The following is a 24,005-nucleotide window of genomic DNA, read 5'->3' as shown; positions in this document are numbered from 1 at the left end:
GGACTGTTGTGAGTCTTCTCCAACACCACAGTTCAAAGGTATCAATTCTTGGGCACTCTGCCTCTTTATGGTCCACCTCTCACAACTCTATGTGACCGCTGGGAAGACTGTAGCCTGGACTGTATGCACCTTTGTTGGCAAGGTGATGTCTTTGCTTTTCATCACACTGTCTAGGTTTGTCGTAGCTTTCCTGCCAAGAAGTAATCATCTTCTGATTCCATGACTGCTACAGTCACCACACAGTGATTTTAGCGCCCAAGGAAAAGAAGTCTGTCCACATTTTCCCCCTTGATTTGCCAGGAAATGATGGGACCAGATGCCATGATCTTGGTTTTTTAAATGTTGAGTTTTAAGCTGGCTTTTCACTCTCCTTCTTCACCCTCAACAAGAGGTTCTTTAACTCCTCTTCACTTTCTGCCATTAGAGTGGTATCATCTGTATATCTGAGTTTATTGATGTTTTTCCTGCCAACATTGATACCAGCTTATAACTCATCCAGCCCGGCATTTCTCATGTGCTCAGCATATAAGTTAAATAAACAGGGTGATAACAGACAGCCTTTTCACACTCCTTTCTCAGTCCTGAACCAGTCCTTTGTTCCATGTCCGGTTCTAACTGTTGCTTCTCGACCTGCATACAGGTTTCTCAGGAGGCAGGTAAGGTGGTCTGGTATTCCCATCTCTTTAACAGTTTTCCACAGTTTGTTATGACCGACACAGTCTAAGGCTTTAACATAGTCGACTAAACCAAGATAGATATTTTTCTGGAATTCCCTTGCTTTCTCTGTGATCCAGTGAATGTTGGCAAATTGATCTCTGGTTCCTCTGCCTTTTCTAAACCCACCAGTTACACTCCTGTACATTTACCCCTGAGAAATGGAGGCTTATGTTCACATAGAAATTTGTCCACAACTGTTCATTACAGCTTTATTCATAATAGCCTCAAGTGTGGAAACAGTCTTCCAATGGTTGAACGGCTTAACTGTGGTGCGTCAGACCGTGGAACACTGCTGGGTAATAAAAAGAAATTTGTTGAGGCATGTAACTTGGCTGAATCTCCAGAGAGTTACGCTGAATGAAACCCCCCCTCAAGTTACATAAGAGATGATTACATTATATAACTTTTTTTAAATGACAGGATTATAGAAATGTAACAGATTAGTAATTGCTAGGGGTGAAGGAGTGGGGATGGGAGGCCTGAGGGGTCTGACTGTAACTGTAAAAACGCAGATCTTTGTGACGATGGAAGTAATGTTCTGTACTCTGTGTAATGTGTCCGACTCTGTGACCCCATGGACGATACAGTCCATGGAATTCTCCAGGCCAGAATCCTGGAGTGGGCAGCCTTTCCCTTCTCCAGGGGATCTTCCCAACCCAGGGATTGAACCCAGGTCTCCCGCATTGCAGGCGGACTCTCTGCCAGCTGAGCCACCAAGGAAGCCACACCTTGACTATCTCGGGGTGAATATTCTGGTTATACTGTTGTGCTGCAGTTTTGTACATTGTTATCACTGAGGGAAACCCAGTAAAGGACAGGTGGGACCTCAGTATTGTTTCTTATAAATGCATGGGATTCTATAGTTATTTCCAAATGAAAGGTGTTAACTTAAAAAAAAAGAGCAGCAGTCTATGAGTATATGCGGCAACATGAATGAATCTCAGAAGCATTTTGTGGAGCAAGAGAAGCTAGGCTCACAATGGTATTTATATGGAGTTCTGACAGAGGCGGATCTGCAGTGATAGAAAGCCAGGCCGTTGCTGGGGGTAGGGGATGGGCGCTGACTGCAGAGACACACTAGAGAACTTCCTTAATGGAAATGTTCTGTTGTGATTGTGGTAGTGGTTACACAATTTTACCAAAACTCATCAAACCATACACTTAAAATTGGTGAATTTATTATAATGAATATACCTCATTAAATCTCACAAAAAAGTAAAGAAGTGAAGTGAAGTCGCTCAGTCGTGTCTGACTCTCTGCAACCCCATGGACTGTAGCCTACCAGGTTCCTCCGTCCAGGGGATTTTTCCAGGCAAGGATACTGGAGTGGGCTGCCGTTTCCTTCTCCAGGGGATCTTCCCGACCCAGAGATCAAACCCAGGTCTCCCACATTGTAGCCAGATGCTTTACTGTCTGAGCCACCAGGGAAATCCCCAAAAAAGGGATGGGGGGGTGTTAAGCAAGCAAAAGCTTGCTGGAGCTAATACCTTCAGCCGGGAATTCTTGGCAGTCTAGTGGTTAGGACACCCCTTTTCACTGCCGAGGGCAGAGGTTCTGGGCAACTGAGATCCTGCAAGCTGTCAGGACGCGGCCAAAAAATGTCTTCAAGAATCATGTTCACCTCCTATTAATCACCACAAGGTGGCGTTAGCCAAGCACTCCTGACATTTCACAAAATGGAGTCCCTAGTTGGAAAGTGTTCATTTGCAGAAATGACTTTCCTTTTTTTAATGATCTTCACCAGCTTGGTGATTTGATAAAATACAGTTTTCATCCTCACCTTCACTTTGATTTTCTTCATACATTTTCTTCCCGTACTGAGGGCTGATATCTTCAGCTTTATTTAATTTGGGGTGGTTTTTGCCAGCCAGTAGTAAACTCCAGTGCATTTCTTGTAATTACTGAGTGAACTTTAAGAGTTTTTGCTTTCTTTAGCAGTTTATAAGAGAATTAGCTAGCCTGGAATATAGTTTGAATTTTGCAAAGTACTCTTTGGACTGGCAAGATCCTTCCCCCCTCCTCACAGCCACAGTAGAAGCTCAGCAGGACTTGGTGTGGTCTCTGCCTTGTTTTTTCTGCCTAAATGCAAAAGGGCTTCAAGGACTAGGGGCTGGGGGTGGCTTGGCATTCATTATACGGGAATGCCACAAACAGGGGTATTTTCATTTCTTAATGGCTTGCTGTAGGTTGCACTATTCAGCCTTTTAAGGTACATTTAAAATAAACCACATTTCTGCATTATTCTAATGCTCAGTTTTTGCTCTTTTCTTCAATCTTTCCTATCCGTGGATTGAATTGCTATATGCAGAGGCCTGGACCAGGTATGCTGGGAGACGTAAAATATATGTAAAGTATAGGTTCCAGACTGTTGTATGTTCTGTATCAACTTGACTCCACCCAGATATTGGGTCAAATGTTTTTCTGGGTGTTTCAGTGAGTGTTTTTGAATGAGTTTAACATTTTAATTGATAGATTGACAGAGGAAGACAATGATTATATGATATAATTTATACATGGAACCTTAAAAATACAACAAAATATTGAACAAAACAAAAAAGGAAGCAGATTTACAGATACAGAGAACAAACATGGTCACCCGTGGGGCAGGGGAGGGGGCAGTTGCGGGGGTGGGTGGGTACAGTCTGCTGGGTGTGAGATGGGCTCAGGGAGGTACTGGACAACGCGAGGACTGTAGCCAGTCTTTTGTAATAACCGTAAATGGAAAGTAAGCCTTAAAGTTGTATCAGAATATTTGAGGGAATTCTCTGGTGGTCCGGGGGTTAAGACTTAAGGCTTTCACTGCCGAAGACTCGGGTTCAGCCCTTAACTGAAGATCCCACAAGCTGCACAGTGTGGCCAGAAAATATAATATTTTTTTAAATTTAAATAGTTTTTAATTATGTTTAAAAAAATATGATAGACGGAGTAAAGCATATTGCCCTTTCTAACATGGATGAGCCCTAGAACAAAAAACTGGCCCTCCTTCAAATTAGAGGAAGTCCCTCTTCCAGGCTGGGATATTGATTTTTCTTGCCTTTGGACTTGAAGTAACCACTCTTCCTGGGTCTTGAGCGTGCTGACCTTTGAACTGTGGCTGCACCGTTGGCTCTCCAGCTTGCCAGTTGAGGGTCTTGGGACTTGTTATCCCCATAATCACATGAGCCAATTCCCCATAATCACGTGAACCGATTCTTTATACTAAATCTCTTCTTACACGTGTGTGTATGTAGGTACACACCATTGGTTCTGTTTCTCTGGAGAACCCTGACTAATACACTTGAGCTTAAGGAGTTAGGATGTAAAAAGAAAACAAGAGAAATAAAAGAAGAGACCTGAGACGATTCCCAAATAAACAGAATAGTGTCTGGGAACATGGGCTCTGGAGCCAGACCTGGCTTCCAGTCCTTGCTCCACTCACCAGCTCTTGATCATGGGCCCATCACTTGATCTCTGAACCTCATTTGTCTCATCTTTAAAAATGAAGATTCAGTGGAGTCATTAATATAAAGAAAGCATTTACTACAGTGCCTGGCAATAATAAATAGTGACTTTTAAGATGAGTATAAATTTAAATAGGAAACTTTTTGAGCAAAGCACCCTTTTGCAAATGCGTTTTTGTGGGGAGGCTGTTTTGCTGGAAGGAGGGCGGGAGGCCGGGCCCCCTCACCCTTGTCTCCCAGCCCCTGGTGGCGTTCCAGGGCCCCATGGCTTGCGTGAGACCGACCATCACAGGATGTAACAGCCCAGGAGCTGTGACAGACCCTGCAGAGTGCAGGTCTCTGCCGCTTGTTAGTTCCCAGATTTTATCTCGTTTTCAGACCCAGTGTGCTTTATTGTGTTTCCCATACTGCTGTCCTGCTGTGGGTGGGTTGTTTGTGTTCCCCCAGAATTCATACATAGAAGCCCTAATCCCCAGTGTGATGGTACTTGAACTTGGGGCCTTTGAGAGGGAATTAGGGTTAGATTAGGTCATGAGGGCAGGACCTGTGTGATGGGGTTACTGCCTTTATAGAGAGAAGGAGAGGCCTGAGCTCTCTTTGCAGCATGTGAAGATAGAGCAGGATGCAGCTGTCTGTCCTCACTTAGACACCAGATCTGCTGACAGCTGGACCTTGGACTTCTAGCCTCCAGAACCATGAGTAGTAAATGTTTGTTGTGTTAGCCACTAGTCTTTGGTGTTTTTTTAACAGTGGCTCAGACTAAAATGCCCAATCTAATTTTGACCAGCATCTCATTTCAACCACCACAGTCGCTGTCTAACTGGTTTCCCTAGATGTCATCTGATGAGTCTTCCTTTGTAAGCCAGTGGTGGTCTTCTCAAAAATAAAATGATTATGTCATCCACCTGATAAAATTTTGTTAGCTTCTCATTGCTCTTAAGATAAGATCAAAACTTAGAAGTCTTTCTTGACTTCCTGGAGTCTGCCCCATCCCATCCCTCCTCTGGTCACCCTGCTGCACAATGGACGTCTCGGTCCTCACAGGGATCTGTGCTCTCCCACCCAGGCCTCTATACATTTTCCTTCAGCTTATAATGCCCCTTCTCCTTGCCCTTCTTCCCTAGTCATCAAGCCTCAGCTTAAGTATCCTTTATGGAGACCTCTCTGACCACTTAGACTAGTGTAAATCTCTGCTGCATCTTCCCTTGCTGTATTTTATTATGAGTATTTCATTTCTTTTCTGGCTCAGTGCACACTGGTTTCTGTGAGGGCAAAGGCTGTGTGTGTTTATTAAGCGCCGTTCCACCAGCCCCAGCGCCATCGCTGCCATATTATAGTTGCTTAGTGCCGTGGTGGGATCTTGGATGGCTGTGTTTCCCAGGAAGACTATATCAGTAATGCACAAGTTTCTATCCAGCCTTGCAGTTTATAGTGCCAACTAAGTAGAATGATGTATCTTGCATTTTTAATGATTCCTTTTTTTTCCCCTTCTTGTGAACTTTTTAAATTTCAGGCCTGCCGTGGGGCCCAGACAGCTGCAGCCGCAGCACCACGAATCAAGAAATTTGCCATCTATCGATGGGACCCAGACAAGACTGGAGACAAACCTCACATGCAGACTTATGAGATTGATTTGAATAAGTGAGTATCTCTGTGAAAGCTAGGTATTTGATAAATGAAGGTGAGCTCTTGATGTGATTCAGGGACACATTTTTCCCATCCTTGGAAGGTTTTAAAACTGAGAGTATCCAGTTTTTAAAACAAGAATGACGTCAATACCTGATTGAAAAAGATAATACCAGGAGAGAGGCTCAAGAGGAAGGGGACATATATATACCTATGGCTAATCCATGTTGATGTAGGGCAGAAACCAACACAATATTGTAACATTCTCCTTCAATCAAAATTAAATTAAAAAAAATAATAATCTGGGATTTTAGATTAAAAAACAATAATACCAAGAACAGCTTTTATGAAATTCTTTTCCTTCTTCCAAATCAAAGTGTAACAGTTTCTAGGAATACTTCCATCTCAAAGTATAACAGTAGTGATGGTTTTATGCATAGATCTGAAATCATTAACACATTAACAGTTTAAAAATACTCAGTGTTTTTATGTTAACTTATGAATACGGATGTATGTTTATAAGCACCATAAACTTGTCCTGAATGGTGATGGACCAAGATACGGATGTAGTTAAAATATTAAAAGTGATCCATTCCTATTTATTAGCTTTCTCTTTCTGTAGTGATAATTGCCACAGATTTAGTGGCTTAAAACAACATAGATTTATTCTCTTAGATTTCTATAGATTAGAAGTTTGATAAAGGTTTCTTGATTAAAATCAGGGTGTCAGCAGGCTGTGTTCCTTCTGGAGACTAGAGAATCTTTTCTGTTCCTTCAAGCTGTTGGCAGAAGTCAGCTGAGGGCCATTCCCAGGGTTTAGAGACCAGCTCAGTCTTGGCTCACAGTCCACGTCTTCAGAGCAGCAGCAGCAGCGGCAGGTCGCGTCCCTTTCGTTACGTCTCTGAACCACTCCGTCATCTTTAACGGTGCTCACAGAGAGCCAAGGAGGGAAGAGTCTAGTGAGCTGGGCTCTAGCTTCCCGCTACCGCCTACCTCTGCCTCTCCAGTAACACCAGCACTGTTCTATTTATAAGTGAGTATTTCCTTTGAACAAAAGCTTCCACGGCACCAAAAAAAATGTTTGAAGACTACCAATATTCTAAATGCTTTTTTTAAATTCTGTCAACCCATAAACTCTTTTAATAGAGTTAACTGATATATGATCTTCTCAGACAAAATTATCAAATATTTAGCAACTGAAAATTATTAATAGAATCCAAATAAAGGAAAATTGTATAGATCACACTTTCTGACCATAATACAATAAAACTAAAATTTCATATTAACAGCAAAAAACCATAATTACTTGGAAACTAAAAAGCACTCTTAAATAACTATTCGATTAAGGAATAATAAAAATATTATCAGATACTTAAAAAATAAAAACTTTGCAAATTAAAACTACAGAATGTGATTAAAACTGGAAGAGTTAAATTTATAACATTTTTAATGACAAAAAAAAATTTTTTTCTTTTAATTTCTTTTGATCAATTGCATTTAGTTCCGGTAATGGCAGAATAGCTTTCGTTAGAGTGAAAGTGTTAGTTGCTCAATCGTGTCCAATTCTTTGCAACTGCATAGACTGTAACCCACCAGGCTCCTCCATCCATGGGATTTTTCAGGCAAGAATACTGGAGTGGGTTGCCATTTCCTTCTCCAGTGGATCTTCCTGACCCAAGGATCGAACCCAGATCTCCTGCATTGCAGGCAGACTCTTTACCATCTGAGCCACCAGGGAAGCCCTAACCCTTCCTCTGGTTTATAAAATAAATATAAGAAGCAATGGGGCTTCTCTGGGGGTCTAGTGGTTAAGAATCTGCCTGCCAACACGGGGGACACAGGTTTGATTCCTGGTTCGGGAGGAGCCTGCATGCTGCAAGTACTGGTCCCATGTGCCTGAGTCTGTGCCCCACAGCAGGGGGCCCTGAGCGAGGAGCCCGTGCACTGCGGCCAGGACCCAGCACAAGCAAGATACGTAAATCTTAAAAAAGCAGCAGCAGCGACCAAAGGCGCAGGAGAGCAACCAAAGCAGGCAGACGCTGAGACAGAGTTGACAGTTGGAAGTATAGAATGTTACTTGGAAAAATCAACTCTTTTTGCATGTTCTTTAACTGAGGGCAAGCCCCCACTGATGTGGGAGTGCAAGGGCTAAAACGCAATTAAAAAACCAGTCTTACTGTGGTCACTAGCTTCCATAACCAGAATATACATTTGGAAGCTACCACAGCAACCAGAAAATGAGGAGGAAATCCTGAAAAAAGGTACAGAGGGGGAGTCCCAAATTCTGTTCATGAACTGCCCAGATCTTGAGTTCAGTCATTCTAATTGTTGCTTTAACAACAACAAAAAAATCATCACTATTCTGAGAAGCACAATACAGTCCAGGGTTACTGCATCGTGTTATTTACATGGTCCAACATACAACCCAGAATTACTAATACACAGGATTACTCATACACAGAAGCAGTGCAACTTGGTACATGCTCAAGTGAAAAGACACTCAACAGAGACCAGCCTTGAACCAACCCACTTGTGGGAACTAGCAGAAAGGATTTTAAGCAATTGTGTTCTTAGATAAAGGAAGATATACTCATAGTTGGGTAGGAAATCTCAGCAGAGAGTTAGAAACTTAAAGAACCAATGGAAAACCTGGAACTGAAAAGTACAATATCTGAAGTAGAAAATTCACTGGATGGGCTTAGTTTAAGAGCAGGTTGAAACTGACAGTAGGAAACTTTGGTGAATCTGAAAGTAAATTACTAGAAATTAAAAAAAGAAAATTACTAGAAATTGTCTGTTCTTAAGACAAAAAGGAAAAAAGAGATTTTTTAAAAAGCATTTCATTGATCCATGGAACAGTATCAGAAGCTCTTACACGTGTAATTGGAGTCCCAGAAGAAGTGCAATGGAAGAATAAGCAAAAAATATATTTGAAGAGGTAATGGGCAAGAATTACTCAAACTGTGAAAAGCATAATTTACATACTCAAGAATCTTAACGAATTCCAAGCAGGGTAGTACATAGAAAACCACCAGGCACATCATGGTCAAATTACTGAAGATAAAAATACAGAGGAAATCTTGAAAGCCGTGAGAAAAAACACACATTGCATGCGGAGATGTGAATGATTGTTTACTACTCATCAGAAATTACAGAAGCTGAAACACAATGGAATGAGTTCTCTAAATTACTAAAAGGAAAGCTCTGTGAACTGGAATTCTATATTCAGCACAAAGATCCTTCAAGATGAAGATGAAATTAAGACATTTTCAGATAACAAAAAGTGTCAGAAGTAATAGCCAGAGACCTGTGCCACATGAAAGAGGAAGTTTTTCAAGCTGAAGAAAAATACCTTGTGGAATCTCAGTTCTTAGGAAAATAATAAAAAGCACCAGATAGGATAAATATAAAACCTTTTCCTCTTAACTGTTAAAGTGGATGATGACCTTAAAACAATCTGTAAGGTATTACATACAGTATGACTCTCACAGATGCAGTGCGTGTGGTGACTATCTCCTGTGTTTGTGGCGGCGCTGGGTCTTCTGTAGTCGCAGCGGGCGGTGGGCGCTCTTGGTCTTGTGCGTGGGCTGCTCATTCCAGTGGCTTCTCCTGCTGCAGAGCGCGGGCTCTGGGCGCACAGGCTGCAGCAGCTGTGGCTCCCGGGCCCTGTGGAGCTCAGGCTCTGGGGTCGTGGCGCTCAGGCTTAGTTGTTCCACAGCAGGTGGGATCTTCCCAGACCAAGAACTGAACCCACGTCCCCTGCACTGGCCCGCAGATTCTTAGTGCTGAACTACCAGGGAAGTCCTGATAACTGTATCCATCATAAGAGCTGAGAGCAAGTTCACCTATAAAGTTGGAAGGTGGTTACCTGAAGTGATACAGTATTAACTCTCAATCCATTGAGAAGTTAAGGACATATAATTCTAGAGTAACTGACTGGTTCAAAACTAGGAAAGGAGTGTGACAAGGCTGTGTATTGTCACTCTGTTTATTTAACTTATATGCAGAGTACATCATGCAGAATGCCAGGCTGGGTGAATCACAAGTTGGAATCAGGATTGCCAGGAGAAATATCAACAACCTCAGATATGCAGATGATACCACTCTAATGGCAGAAAGCAAAGAAGAACTAAAGGGCCTCTTGATTTTTTTTTTTTTTACCCCTCTTGATGAGGGGTAAAAAAGGAGGGTGAAGTAAAACAGTAGAGTGGTAAAGCTGGCTTAAAACTCCTCATTCAAAAAACTAAGATCACAGCATCCGGTCCTGTCACTTCAAATGGAAGGGGGGAAAGTGGATGCAGTGACAGATTTTAATTTTCTTGGGCTCCAGAATCAATTCAGACAGTGACTGCAGCCATAAAATTAAAGACAGCGTATTAAAAAGCAGACTTTGCCGACAAAGGTCTGTATAGTCAAAGCTATGGCTTCCCAGATGGCGCTAATGGTAAAGAAACTGCCTGCCAAAAAAAAAAAAAAAGAACCTGCCTGCCATTGCAGGAGACCCAAGATACCTGGGTTCGATCCCTGGGTCAGTAAGATCCTCTGGAGGAGGGCATGGCAGCCCACTCCAGTATTCTTCCTTGGAGAATCCCCTGGATGGAGGAGCCTGGTGGGCTGTGGTCCACAGGATCGTAAAGAGCCGAACATGAGTGAAGCAGCTGGCACACGTGGTTTTTCCAGCAGTCATGGAGATGTGAGGGTTGGACCACGCACGAAGAACGCTGAGTGCCGAAGAATTCACGCCCTCGAATTGTGGTGCTGGAGAAGACTATTCAGAGTCCTCTGCATGGCAAGGAGATCAGACCTGTCAATTCTAAAGGAAATCAACCCTGATTATTCATTGGAAAGACTGATGCTGAAGCTTTAATACTTTGGCCACGTGATGCAAAGAGCCAGCTCATTGGAAAAGACCCTGATGCTGGGAAAGGTTGAAGGCAAAAAGAGAAGGGGGCTGCAGAGGATGAGGTGGTTGGATAGCATCACTCAATGGACATGAATTAGAGTAAATTCCCGGAGATAGTGGAGGACAGGTAAGCGTGGTATATTGCAGTCCATGGGGTTGCAAAGAGCCGAACACAGCTTAGTAACTGAACACACACACAACTGTTTTTAATGCCAAGAGACATAGGTAAAATGGAATTGGAATATATAAATTAAATATTTTAAAATAGAATTTTTAAAATACTAATGTAAAAATACTACTTAAAGGAAGGCAGAAAAGAGGGCTTCCCAGGTGGCACCAGTAGTAAAGAACCCACCTGCCGATACAGGAGACACAAGAGACGCTGGTTCAGTCTCTGGGTCGTAAGATCACCTGGAGGAGAGCATGGCATGCCACTTGAGTATTCTTTTTCTTTTTTTTGTTGTTTTTTCACTCCAATATTCTTGCCTGGAGAAGCTCATGGACAGAGGGGCCTGGGGGGCTACAGTGCAGCCTGTCGCAAGAGCCGGACATGACTGGAGCGACTCTGCATGCATGCACACTCTTAGAAAATGTTAAGAAATGGAAGAAAACACAAAATATTCATCTGGCCTCAGGAAGGAGAATGGTCTTTTAGACTTAAAAGAGGACAGTATCATAAAAGGAAAAGTGGTCGACTTTTAACAGTGTGAACATCTAAATTTTTTGCATGTTTTAAAATTTTGACTTCCAAAATCAGAAGTCAGATAGCCAATTGCTGGTTGAGGGAGGCAGCAGGATTAGCATCAGATGTGTTAGATGTGTGATACTGTGGTATATATTTGGTCTTGGGTTTCTGGTTTCTAAAATCCTTGTAATCCCGAACAACTATAGGGTCATCTTTCGTTATGTTTTGTTTTCATTCTCAGTTCCTCAAACGGCTTCAGATAAATAATAGAGGTGAAATGGGTATCTTTTGTTATAGCAAGCTCGTTTCAACCACACCTGAGTTTATGTTAAGTGATTTCTTAAAAGCCCCTAAATCCACTCGATTAGGATTGGTTGCTAGGACAACCAACCTAAGATTCGAGGGCTGACCTCCCAGGAGGGGAGCAGGGCTAGAGGTTGAATCTCTTATCAGTGACCAGGGATGTAGTCAGTCTTCCCTACATAATTAAACCTCCATTAAGAATCCTTGATTCCAGGGATCAGAGAGCTGAACCGGCAAAGCCCAGGCGGCGCCAGGGCAGAGTGGCCTGTGCAGGGAGAGGGCGAGGACGCTCCCCTCCCGCCCAGTGCCTCCCCTGTGCGCCTCTTCCTTTTGACTGTTTATGGTAAACCAGTGATCTGGTCAGCAGACGGTTCTCTTCTTAATTCTGGGGGAGTCAGTCTAGCAAACTGGAGGAGGGGGTCTTAAGGACCTCGAGTTGATAGTGTCAGCTTTGAGTTCCACTGTGGGATTCCCACTTGATGTTGCAGAATCACTTGGCATGGAAAAAACACCCACAGTTGGTGACCGGAAGTGAAGTCCTGGGAGTGAGGAGCATAGAGAAAAACAGAAGAGTTTCTCTTCTAGAAGATGGTAGTTCAGACCTTAAAAAGGAAAACTCCCCAGACTTCAGTAAACAAAGAGGCAAACAGCGTGGAGAGACTGAGTCTATAAGATGAGTCCACTAGAATGAGCGCTGCCTGTGGCAGGAACTTGTACCTGCTTTGTCCTCTGGTGGACGTCTAACACCTGGGACAGAAGCTGGTACAGAGCAGACTTTCAATAAATAATTGATGTGAGGAAAGATCAGTGAATTTATGACAGATATTCAACCACTGGAGTGTTCAAAAATCTCAAAACAGTGACAGTAATAACACATCTCCATTCTCAGAATAGCAGGGTTTTTTTTTTAAGGTTACAATTCCCAGTGTTAGCAGAGGTACAGTGGAAAGGGTGTGACATATTGTTGGTAGAAATACATACAGATAATGCAGATGTGTTAAATAACCAACCTTGTTATGGCAGTCTTCTCACTATACATCAGATTATCATGTTATACACTTTAAGAAATGGAAAAAGTGGAAACAGTGACAGATTTTATTTTCTTGGACTCCAAAATCATTGCAAATGGTAACTGCAGCCATGAAATTAAAAGACGCTAGCTCCTTGGAAGGAAAGCTACGACAAACCTAGACAGGTATTAAAAAGCAAAGACATCAGTTTGCCAACAGAGGTCCGTCTCGTCGAAGCTGTGATTTTTCCAGTAGTCATGTATGGATATAAGAGTTGGGCCATAGGGAAGGCTGAGCATCGAAGAATTGATGCTTTCGAATTGTAGTGTTGGAAAAGACTCTTGAGAGTCCCCTGGACAGCAAGGAGATCTTAAAGGTAATCTTAAAGGTCAATCTTAAAGGTAATCAGTCCTGAATATTCATTGAAAGGACTGATGCTGAAGCTCCAATACTTTGGCCACCTGATGCAAAGAACTGACTCACCAGAAAAGACCCTGATGCTGGGAAAGATTGAAGGCGGAGGAGAAGGGAACGACAGAGGATGAGATGGTCAGAGAGCATCACTGACTCGATGGACATGAGTGTGAGCAAATTTGGGAGTTGGTGAAGGACAGGAAGCTTGACGTGCTTCAGTCCATGGGGTCGCAGAGAGTCGGACACGACTGAGCGACTGAACAGCAGCGACAGCATGCCTTAAGTTTACACAGTCTTTGTCCGTAGTCTCAGAGTTGGGTAGGGGAGAGAAAGACGGCATATAGAAAATTGGGAGGGGGCATATTTTTTTAAACCTCATGCATAGAGAAATACTGAGAATAGGGTGGAGGTGTCAACCAGGAGATAGGTTTGCTAAACATGTATCTGCCAGCTACTCTGAAAATTGCACTTTTTTAAAAATTGAAGTACTGTGTAGTTGATTTACAATATTGTGTTAATTTCTGTAGAGCAAAATGACTCAGTTACACATATTAATTTTCATTTCTTTTCCACTATGGTTTATCACAGGATATTGAATATAGTTCAGTAGGACCTTGTTGCATGTTTTTATTTAATCTTCATAATTTGATGTAAATATTAATTCCATTTTACAGATGCAGAAACTGAGGCTCTGAGAGAATAAGCCATTTTCATTGAATCAAAGCCTCTGCAGTCACAGTTAGACTGAATGTATGTGGCAGACTCTGCTCTTCAGTGTTTGATTTTCCTTGTGTGTTAATTCACCTGCAGCAGTCCTGTGTGATTGCTCTCTGTGCCTCAGAGCTGAGAAGCTGTTAACTAACCATTTAAAGCTACTTACTGTTTTCATCCAAAAAAATAAAACTGAAATTTGAAATAAATTATTTGGGAAAACTTTTCAGAGAGCTTTAGAGGAAGAAACAAAAGCTGCCAGTGTGTAGAAGTTGTTCCCTAATCTAAACATGTCTCCATTTCGTTACGCTCCGTTTCCTAGAAATGCACGTGCAGTGTGGTCCTCAGAGTAGAGCTCAGTGGTCCCTAAACTGAGAGAGTGCACGTTCTCCTGTGTGCACACAGTGAGAACTGGAAAAAACTGAAGGTGACCTCAGGAGGCCAGATGGGCAAGAAGAGCCGCTAACACGTGTCACTGTCTCAGGCTATGTCATGGTAATGTGTCAGGAGATTGGGCTTCACATAAATACAGCTGCGTCTGATATTTTTGTGACTCTTTTTTTTTCTTTTGGTCAGCTGTGGTCCTATGGTGTTGGATGCTTTAATCAAGATTAAGAATGAAATTGATTCTACTTTAACCTTCCGAAGATCATGCAGAGAAGGTAAGCCTTTGCTTTCCTATTGTTAGGCTAGAACACTTTTGTCCTGGTTCCCAAAAGAGGCCTGGGCTGGCCAGAACCAATACTGGGGCTACCTGGACGGTGGCTGTAGCGCTTTGCCAGGTAGCCCCGCCACAAGTCACGCTTGCCTTTCTGGGGCAGAAGTGTTAGGAGTTTGCACTCCGGATACAGGTTCGGGTTTCTGAGTTTATTTCCCTTGAGGAGTTTTCACTTGCATGGTTAATGTGTCTGACGGCCTCTGTGAGCAGCTGCACCCTTCCAGGACCAGCTCAGATACTCTGCCTGGCAGCCACAGAGCCCCTCCACTCAGGTGGTGGGGGGTGGATTTCTAGACACTCACCACTTGTCCAGCAGGGGAGTTGCGCGTCCCCTGCCAGCTCCCAGCATCACACATGGCCAGAGCAGGTGGTCAGTAGAATGTTCTGGGTGGGAACAGCGGTTGCTACATTGCGCTGCTGATTCCAGGCAGTGTGCACCGACATTGTTTACTTTCATAGCTACGTACTAGAAAAATATAATTACGACAGTGGAACCGTGATAGAAATGATTTTTTAAATAAGAATTTAAGTTAAAAGGAGCTGATTTAAAGAAAACTCCTAAGTAATCATCCAGAGAGTTCTCCGGTTTGGGAAAAACCACAGGAGTGCTGTGACGGCTGACGATCCTGCCGGTTGTGGAGCACAGACTGTGCGCACTCCATGCTGGGCGCTTCACGTGAGACACACAGGCATTGCGGTCATTGACACTCGGCGCACATGTGAGGAGACGGAAGCCTGGGGAGGGTCTGGGCTTCCGGACGGACCCGGAGGTGGTCCCCGGAGTGGGGAGCCAGGACTCAGGCAGAGCTGTCAGATTCTGGAATTAGTCCTCTCAGGCGGTACACTCACTTAGACTGGCTTGGAAGCCTGGGATAAAACCAGAACAGGGTCGCTGGGGCCGACCACGGGCTGTGGCTGACTTTCTCCCTAAAATACCTTCCATACAAGGAAAGGTCGTTACAGCTGTCAGCCCACCGCGCTTCATCTGTGTCCTGCTGTAGTCTCAAGCCTTTAAAGTCCTGCTGTTAAGACGTCTGTTTTGATTCAGCTAATCTTACAGGGCTGGATTTAATGTAGCCTATGCTGCTGACACGTATGATTATTTGGCTGGATCCTGCTGTTGAGGGAACATCCTGCTGTAATTAAATACCAGCCTCACAGCACAGGAAATAAAGACACTTTGCAGTAATCTTTCTGAGCCAAGAACACAAGGTGTGGCCCATGTTAGCTAAAAGTAAAAAAGGCAGAATGATAGTGACTGTGGCTACTTTTGTTTCTCTTGTAAAGAAAATTTCCAGGTAAGCCCTGGAAATTTCATTGTATTTTTTTTTTAATTAGAGATGTGGTGGCCAGGGGTTAGACTGTGTAGTCATTTGTAACCCTGAAATACCTAGGAAATTCCATACACAGGAAATGAGTGCAAGCTAAGGAATTTCTCATTTCATGGTGCTTACTCAGCACCTCATTTTGCTTACTTTGGTTGGTTTCACATTAGTTCATCCTCCTTGGGAAGTCGGCGCTAAGGCAACTCAAATGGGCTTCATACCCAGAGAGGAGGCACCGAGCCGCTTTGTGGAGACAGAATCAGAGCAACCTCTGAGGCCCCTGTGTCCAGGCCTCAGCTTTAAGATGACCCAGACAGTGTTGATTTATTTAGTCTTAGTCTGTTGAGGGTTTGAGTTTGGTGAATTCCTGGCAGTGGTTAGGACTCTGAGCTTTCACTGCCAAGGGTCCAGGTTCAATCCCTGGTTGAGGAACTAAGATCCCACAAGCCATGCAGCATGGCCAGACCAAAAAAGAAAGTTTGGTTCAGTGGGGACCAGCACAGCACTGTGAAGCAGTCATCCTTCAATTAGAAATAAATAAATTGTTTTTTAAATTTTTAAAAATAATTCAAGTAACAGTGACTTTAAACACACACACAGAAAAGGCAGTTTTTTCTCTCTGAAGACATGGGGCGAGGAGCTAGGACCGGGGGGGCCCTCGGGCGCCAGCAGCGCCATCCTGGACGGGCACCTTCCAGCCTCAGGGTTGCCCCTGGTCTCCCAGAGTCTCCGTTTCAGGAAGGAGGGGTGGGAAAGGCAGCGGGCACCTGCACGGTGTGTCTGCGCCGGCGCCCCCGCTGCTGCTGGAGCCTGGAAGGGAGCCGGCGCCGCGGTCACGGCGCCCCGTGATCTCTCCAGGCATCTGCGGCTCCTGCGCCATGAACATCAACGGAGGCAACACTCTGGCGTGCACCCGCAGGATCGACACCAACCTCAGCAAAGTTTCCAAAATCTACCCTCTGCCACATATGTATGTGATAAAGGATCTTGTTCCTGTAAGTTTTCTATTTGCTAAATGGGTTGGGAGGTGTGTGTGTTTCGCTGTAGTTCTTCAGGGCAGGTTTCTTTCCTGCCGTGAGTGTAATTGAGGAATGTGAACGGCAGAAGGTAACTGGCCTAGAAGGTCCTGCAGCCGCTTGTTTGGTGAGGATTGTTTGGGAATAACAGGGCACAGGATTTTATACTTGGAACAGTTTCAGAAATGAACAATTTGACCCTAACAACAAAGAATTCATGTGGAAAATCTCCGTTGGGAAAGCAGCCGTTGTTGTGTGCTTGAATTACCATTTCCTGATATCTGACCACCTTTCCCTTCACTCACTGGGTGCTTTCAAGGGTATCAGGAGAAAGGACTGCAGGATGGGAAAGTTTCTCACGTGGCTAAAGGAGAGATTTCCTGACCACGCTTACATGCGACCATTTCTCCTTTCGTGGTCTTTGCGTGTAGCTGTGCCAAAGAAAGAGAGGCTGGCTGCTGCTGTCACGGGGCGGGAGCGTAGGCAGTGTCCAAGAAATGGGTAAATAAGAACGCTAAGGGTGGCGGTGGGATCTGACCCATTTCTTCCTCTTCCTCTTCACCTCAGGATCTGAGCAACTTCTATGCGCAGTACAAGTCCATCGAGCCTTACTTAAAGAAGAAGGATGAGTCCCAGGGGGGCAAGGAGCAGTACCTGCAGTCCATAGAAGACCGTGAGAAACTGGTCATTAGTCCCGTTTGTTGTCTGACCTGAGGACTTTGTTGCAGAGATGTTTACCCAGGGGGCTGGGATGGGGGTGGGGAGGCTGGCGTGTGGACCATTTAGCATCTTCCGGAAAGGAACTGCGGAACTAACTGTCCAAGGGTTGGACACACAGCCTGTCAGAGCCAGGTGGGTAGTGAGAACCCACAGAGGACCCAGAGAGGACTGGGGACTGGAGCAGCACGATGCTGCCACGGCGCCAGATCCTTGTCTTTTCCACAGGAAGCTTGTCTGTCAGTTGCCAGGTTTTGACAGGTGACAGCTGCGTCGGTTACTCCCTTAACAGTGCAGGCGAGTAAAGCACGCGCTGCCGTCTGCGGCCCGGCTGCCACGCTCTGTCTAGGGCCGGGAGTGAGCTGATGGCAGAGCCAGGACTAGGACTTGCTGCTCTCTGGTAACGCGGTGTGGGCTTGCGACAGGCCTGCTCACTCTGGGAGGTGCCAGCCCTGGGGGCAGGCTGTGAAGTCTCCGAAGGTGAAGGGGTTATTATCAAGGGTTTAGTCTCTCGCACACTTTTACCTCCTCTAAGTCTCTGGCTTGCACACTCCCAGCACACTCCTCTGGAGAGGAAGAGGTGGAAAGGGGGACCAGACGGAGACAGGTCCCAGCACTGCCTCTGCATGAGGCAGGGACTCACGCTGCCTCAGGGCACCGCTTTGTTCATTTACGGGACAGTCCACTGGCAGACCGAGCCCGCCTCAGCGGTGGGCCGCGCCTCACCCTTTCTGGGTCCCATGGCATGAGCCATCTTACCAGCAAATACTAGCTGTGTGAGTGAGTAAATGAATTTTGCCTTTTTAGGTCCTGGGGAATATTTAGCCTCTCTTCTCTTCCCTGTTGGAGAGGGAAATGGCAAACCCACTCCATATTCTTGCCTGGGAAATCCCACCAACAGAGGAGCCTGACAGGCTGTGGTCCATGGGGTCATGTAGAGTCAGATACAGCTGAGCATGCACTCACACATACCTCTTCCCCATAAAACGTTAAGAAAGGAAAGTCCTTCAGACTTGCTGGTGGTCTAGTGGTTAAGACCTCAAGCTCCCTGTGAGGGGCGTGGGTTCCGTCCCTGGTCAGAAAACTAAACCCCATGTGCCACACGGTGCAGCTCAGAGAGCAAATGGAAAGTTGTGGTGAGAACCAGGCCTCTCGTCATGGAGACGTTGAGGGTCAGCATGGTGATGGAAGTCAGAGCAACCAACCAACTTCTCTTTCAAGAGCTTCTTGTTCTCGGGACGTAGCTACCCCTAATTTCTAACTTCAGGGAGTCTATCATATCAAGTAGACTAAATAATATGACTATTATTAAGGCTTTGACCTTAATAAAAGGTCATAAAAGCTGTGACCTTATGCCTTCTAGACCGTGGGGCCAGCTTACACGCTCACCAGCTGAGAACACAGGTTTTGTTGGAGACCTGTGGTTACCGTGGTGACCATCAACTCTGCCATCTGCTTATAGCTGTCACTTCAGATGTCAGCTTGCCCTTCTGTTTCGCCACTTGTAAGCAGTTTCTGTTGTTCCCCAAATCAAAGTCTGGTTTGTTGAAGCCTGTTGAGCAGGTTGAGTCTGTGAGTGTGGCAGTGTTAGAGGAGGCATTCCAAAGCAGGCTGCCCGGCGGCCCGTCTCAGCTCTGCTGTTGGCAGCTGTGTGATGCTCAGCAAGGGACCTAACTCCTCTGAGCCTCTGTGCCTCACTTGTAAAATGGGAATCTAACAACACTCACCCCAGCCTTATTGTGCCAGTTAAATGAGGTCATTTAGGCAGTAAGGCACCCAGTGCTCAGTGTGGGTTGACTATTTGGGACAGTACTGGTGTTCCCCCTGGAAACCTTGAGATCCCTGCTGACCCAGGGCAGAAGCTGGTGTACACTCTGGATGCCTCAGCACTTGGGGCTTTTTAATTTCTGCTAGACTGCATTCGAGGTGGTGAGTTCTTTTCATGTTTTTTGTTTTTTGTATTTTTTTAAGGTAAGTGAAGCGTTATTTATTAAAGGATAAGCACATGTGGGCTTAAGAACTCTGGGCTCTGATCCAGCACATGTCTGAAGATAGTTCCCAGATCTTTTTTATGAACATAGTAAATCTCTGCAAACCACTCCTAGGATTTTGCCAAGAAAACTCGTGCAAAACAAACAAAACTCAGTGCACTTTGTCCGTGTGCTGACCCCACACGCCACGTTTAATCAGCTCAGGTCACAGCCGTCTCTCCCGTGATGGGCTCCTGATCGCCCTTTCTCCCCACACAGGACGGGCTCTATGAGTGTATTCTCTGCGCCTGCTGCAGTACCAGCTGCCCGAGCTACTGGTGGAATGGAGACAAGTACCTGGGCCCCGCGGTCCTCATGCAGGTGAGGTGCCCTCATTACCGTGAGGGAAGCTGAAACTCGGGCATCCAGAACTCCAGAAGGACAGTGTGCTGGAAAGCAGCCGTTCCGAGGGGCGGTGGTGTCCTTCCCTGGCACCCGCTACAAACAGGGTCATGGGTCGCATCGCCTTCACTTGGCTTCCGATGAATATGGCGCTTCATCTGCAGGCTGCCTTCGTTGAGTGTGGCGGCGGCCACACCAGGGGCTGGTGGCTGCAGGTTGGCAGGCCGTGCCGTGCAAGTGTTTCAGACATTTTCCTGTGCAGCTGGCTCTTTGCTGCCCACTTGCCCGCTTTCCCTGACTCCATCTGTCAGAAAGCTCCTCACCTCCCTCAGGGATTTTCAACATGCAGGCAGGGCAGAGAGAAGTTTCTTTGAGGGGCAGTTACCCAGTGAGAGGTTGGAGGTGGTTTCCCGGCTAATGAAAGCCTGCAGTGCTGGGTTGAGGGGTTGCTTAGAAAGGCGTGCTGCTTTTCATCGCCTTTGACTGGATATATAGTTCATGGCCAAGGGTCACTGTCTTTGTTCCCAGAAAGCTCATACTTTTTAGATTTGTGGTCAGTGCTTTTCATAGACCCTTAAGCAGCTCAAAAAACAACTTCTTGTTTCTCATTTTCCCACAAAAAGAGAAGTTCTGTGGTTCTGTGACCAGTTAGCAGTACTGATCCTGGCCAAGTTAAAGATTGAATAGTGAGGTATGTTCATAGTTGGCACTTATGCCAGTGTCTGAGCTGTTGGGAGGCGGAGAAGTCCTCTCGGTCACACTGCTGGAGCAGGCCTAGTGATCAGGAGCTTAGTCAGCGGTCAGATGGCTGGTCTCAGGCTGCGATTGGCTGTGCTAATTAAAAGAATCAATAAGTAGAATAAACATTAAGTCTGTTTACTCAGAGGTGAGTGGGTGCTGGGGAGGCAGTTAAAGGGAGTCAAGCATCCCATCCTTGCCTTTGCTCTTTCATGTCTAGGAAGGAGGTTAATGAGAGCAGATCAGTAGTTGAAGACATGACGCCCACTGGTGTATAATTAAGCACCAGGGACCAGGTGTGTGGTTCAGAGGTTCCTGGGCCTCAGTCGATGTGATCAGAAGATGTTACGAAAGGGTGGAGAGCCTTTCTCTGAAAGAGGACGGGAAGTGAAGGGTGTGGAGACGACCTCTCAGCTGGGCCAGCAGGTGCTCTGCGCTCCGGGAGCTTTGGTGTCAGTCAGAGGGCTGCTCCGGCTAGTTAGGGCTCAGCCCGGCTCACCAGTGCCCGCCCCCCCAGGCCTATCGCTGGATGATCGACTCCAGAGATGACTTCACGGAGGAGCGCCTGGCCAAGCTGCAGGACCCCTTCTCTCTGTACCGATGCCACACCATCATGAACTGCACGCGGACCTGCCCCAAGGTACGGCCTGCGGGCCCGGCGCCTGCGTGTGCCTCCCCTGGGAGGCAGAGCCCACGGTCGCCTCGGTGTGGACCCGGGGGTGTCGGCGCCTCGGCGCTGTGCGCAGGGTCCCGCGGGAGCAGACACGGCCCCTCCGGAGGGGTCTCGGGCAGGGTTCCCGCTGGCTGGGTTGCGGGTTCCTGCTCTCGGATCCGCTGGGTTCGCCCTGACTGCAGGAACCTCAGGACGGAAGCTGCGAGCACAGGCAGCCGTGGGGGCTGCGGTCCACCGGCCCAAGGGGTTTGCCCACCGCGCTCCTCCTCGGAGGTCTGCTTGTTTAGCTTTCACTCCCTCTTCCTGTTCCCACCTTGGGGCTCGCCCTGCCTACCGCCTCAGCAGCTGCCTGTCTCATTTCTCGGCGGGAGGCTCGTGGCCCAGCTCAGCTCTCCCGTCCAGTGGGCGGGGAGCCGCCAGGAGACCGCCCTCCGCGCGGGACTGTGGGCGGAGCAGTTTCCTTTTAAAGGACAGGCAGCAAGATGGAAGACTCGCACCCAGCCAGTTAGCGGTTTAAAAAAGAAAAGGCGGCAAAACTCAGCGGAAGTGAAATCCAGACTGGGCCATGCCCTGTTTCGGGCTCCCGGCCCCAGTCTGCCCGTGGGGCGTTGGCGCGGGGATTAGTGGGCCTGCTGGGTGCTGCCGGGCGGAGAGCGCGGGCCGCAGGCAGCGCTGCCTGCCTTTCCCCGGGCTCTGCCCAGTGAGCCGTGTGGCCTGGAGGCGGGTCCCGCCGCTGACGTTCTCAGGACAGGGCCTGGCACAGAGTGAGCGCTCAGGAAAGGGGACCTTCTGTTATTTAGAACAAACTAGGTCCTGGGCCGGATTGGCCGGTCCGTCAGAGAACAGCCGCTCCGAGGCGGCCTGGCTTGTGTGCGTGTTTCTTAAAAGTTCCACAGAGACTCCTGGGCGTGAACGTGTGCACTGCAGAGGGCAGCAGACGGGCCAGCCAGGGGCCGGCTCGGCGTCCCGCCCGCCCCTCGGTAAAGCGGGGGCGCGCACTGCGCTCTGAGGCTGCACACAGGCCCTGAAACCATCGAGTCCGTGCCTTTCACACACGGGGAAGCGGAGCCCGCAGCCGGGGCTGTGTTGGGCTGGGGCAGGGCTAGAGGCCTGCCACCCGCCTCCCAGCGCCCGCGAGGGCGGGAGTCTCGCCCAAGGTCATCGGGCTCTTCGTTCAGTGTCACTTACATGTCATATTGATGCTCTTTTCCTTTTTTCAAGGGGCTGAATCCTGGGAAAGCTATTGCTGAAATCAAGAAGATGATGGCAACCTACAAAGAGAAGCAAGCTTCTGCCTGACTGTGCTGAGCTCAACCTGACTGTAGCCGGCTCAGAATGCAGTTGACCTCCGAGTTCCTTCAGAGGTCGTGATTTCCCACAGATACAGCATGTACAATAAACAGTCCAAGAAATAAACGTTATTCTAGTTTATTAACAAAAGAAAGCAAGCCTGTTCCTTACACGTGCTGCAGCGGGAGGTGCAGGTGCCGTGAGGAGGGGCCGGTCCTTGAAGGGGACCCGGCTCCAGAGCTGGGCCGTGGGGCGTGCGTGGGCGCAGGCGCAGCTCCGGTGCCGCCGGGCGGGGGCGCGCTCCCGGCTCTGCCGCTTGCCAGCTGGAGGACCCCGGACTCGGCATCTCTGCTGCCCTGTGTGCCCGTCTGGGAGGGGGGTCTCCTCGGCCCCCTGGAGCGCAGGCGCCTCCCTCCCTGGGTGCTCCGCAGGCTCTGGCCCATGGTGTGCAGCATCCCGGTTTCTACAGCTCCCAGTATTAGAATTGCTTAAAACCACGTCTCGCCAAGTCTGTCTCCGTCTCGTGGAGACAACATTACAGAGTCCCCCAGCACAGCTGTGAACTCCAGTTCCACAGCAGCCCTCCAGAGGCCTCGACCTCGGGAAGCGTGGATTCCCACCATGGCCGCCCTGGTTCTGCTGCTGCCCCCAGAGTGGTAACGCTGAGAAAAAAAGTGGCAGCTTGTCAACTTAAAAATGGAAACCCCCCAGCTCGCCAGCTTTCACATCCCCTGCTGACCGTTCACTTCTTTCCTCTAGAGCTTTGTCATCTCAGATGTGTGGAGTTCTTCATTCCCTTCAAAAATGAGGTACAAGATAGTAGCAAGTTTCTATTGTTTTTCCTCCTTGTGGTAAAATGCACATAACAAAATTACCACCTCAGCCATTTTTCAGTGGACGATTCAGTGGTATTAAGTATTCACATTATTGCACAGCCCTCTCCATCTCCAGAACTATTTTCATCTTGCAAAACTCAAACTTTGTTAAACACTTAAAATTTCTCCTTCCATAGCGCCTAGCCACCATCATTCTACTTAGTATTTCTGTGACTTCGACTAGTCTACCTCATATAAGTGGAATTAAATGGTGTTTGTCTTTTTTTGTAACACCTTTCAGTTAGCATAAAGTTTTCCAGGTTCATTCCTGTTGCAGCAAGTGTCAGAATCCCTTTTTCTAAGAGTGAAGAATCCCATTGTATGTACACAGCACATTTTGTTTATCCAGTAATCCGTTGATGTACATTTCGGTTGCTTCCATGTTTTAGCTACTGTGAATAACAGCAGCTTTCTACTTTTACCCCAGGATATATGAGGTCCACGGTGCTACTAAAGATCTGTGTGTGTGTGT

At 46.8% G+C, this 24,005-nt stretch overlaps 1 protein-coding gene across 1 annotated transcript in view; it reads left to right on the top strand.

Annotated features, from left to right (window-relative positions):
• Positions 1–22,808, top strand: part of SDHB (succinate dehydrogenase complex iron sulfur subunit B) — a 30,608-nt gene extending 7,800 nt beyond the window's left edge. Inside the window, exons 2-8 of the mRNA XM_043445210.1 lie at positions 5,671–5,798; positions 14,386–14,471; positions 16,711–16,847; positions 17,436–17,552; positions 19,835–19,936; positions 21,213–21,335; positions 22,590–22,808. Of these exons, the coding sequence (XP_043301145.1) occupies positions 5,671–5,798; positions 14,386–14,471; positions 16,711–16,847; positions 17,436–17,552; positions 19,835–19,936; positions 21,213–21,335; positions 22,590–22,667 (771 nt within the window). The 3' untranslated portion in view covers positions 22,668–22,808. The remainder of the gene's footprint in view (positions 1–5,670; positions 5,799–14,385; positions 14,472–16,710; positions 16,848–17,435; positions 17,553–19,834; positions 19,937–21,212; positions 21,336–22,589) is intronic.
• The last annotated feature ends 1,197 nt before the right edge of the window (positions 22,809–24,005 follow it).

Source organism: Cervus canadensis, chromosome 24 (genome assembly GCF_019320065.1).
Source record: "Cervus canadensis isolate Bull #8, Minnesota chromosome 24, ASM1932006v1, whole genome shotgun sequence".
In the NCBI taxonomy this organism is placed as follows: domain Eukaryota; kingdom Metazoa; phylum Chordata; class Mammalia; order Artiodactyla; family Cervidae; genus Cervus; species Cervus canadensis.
Note: the sequence above shows the minus strand (reverse complement) of the source record. Positions and strands in the feature narration are given on the sequence as shown.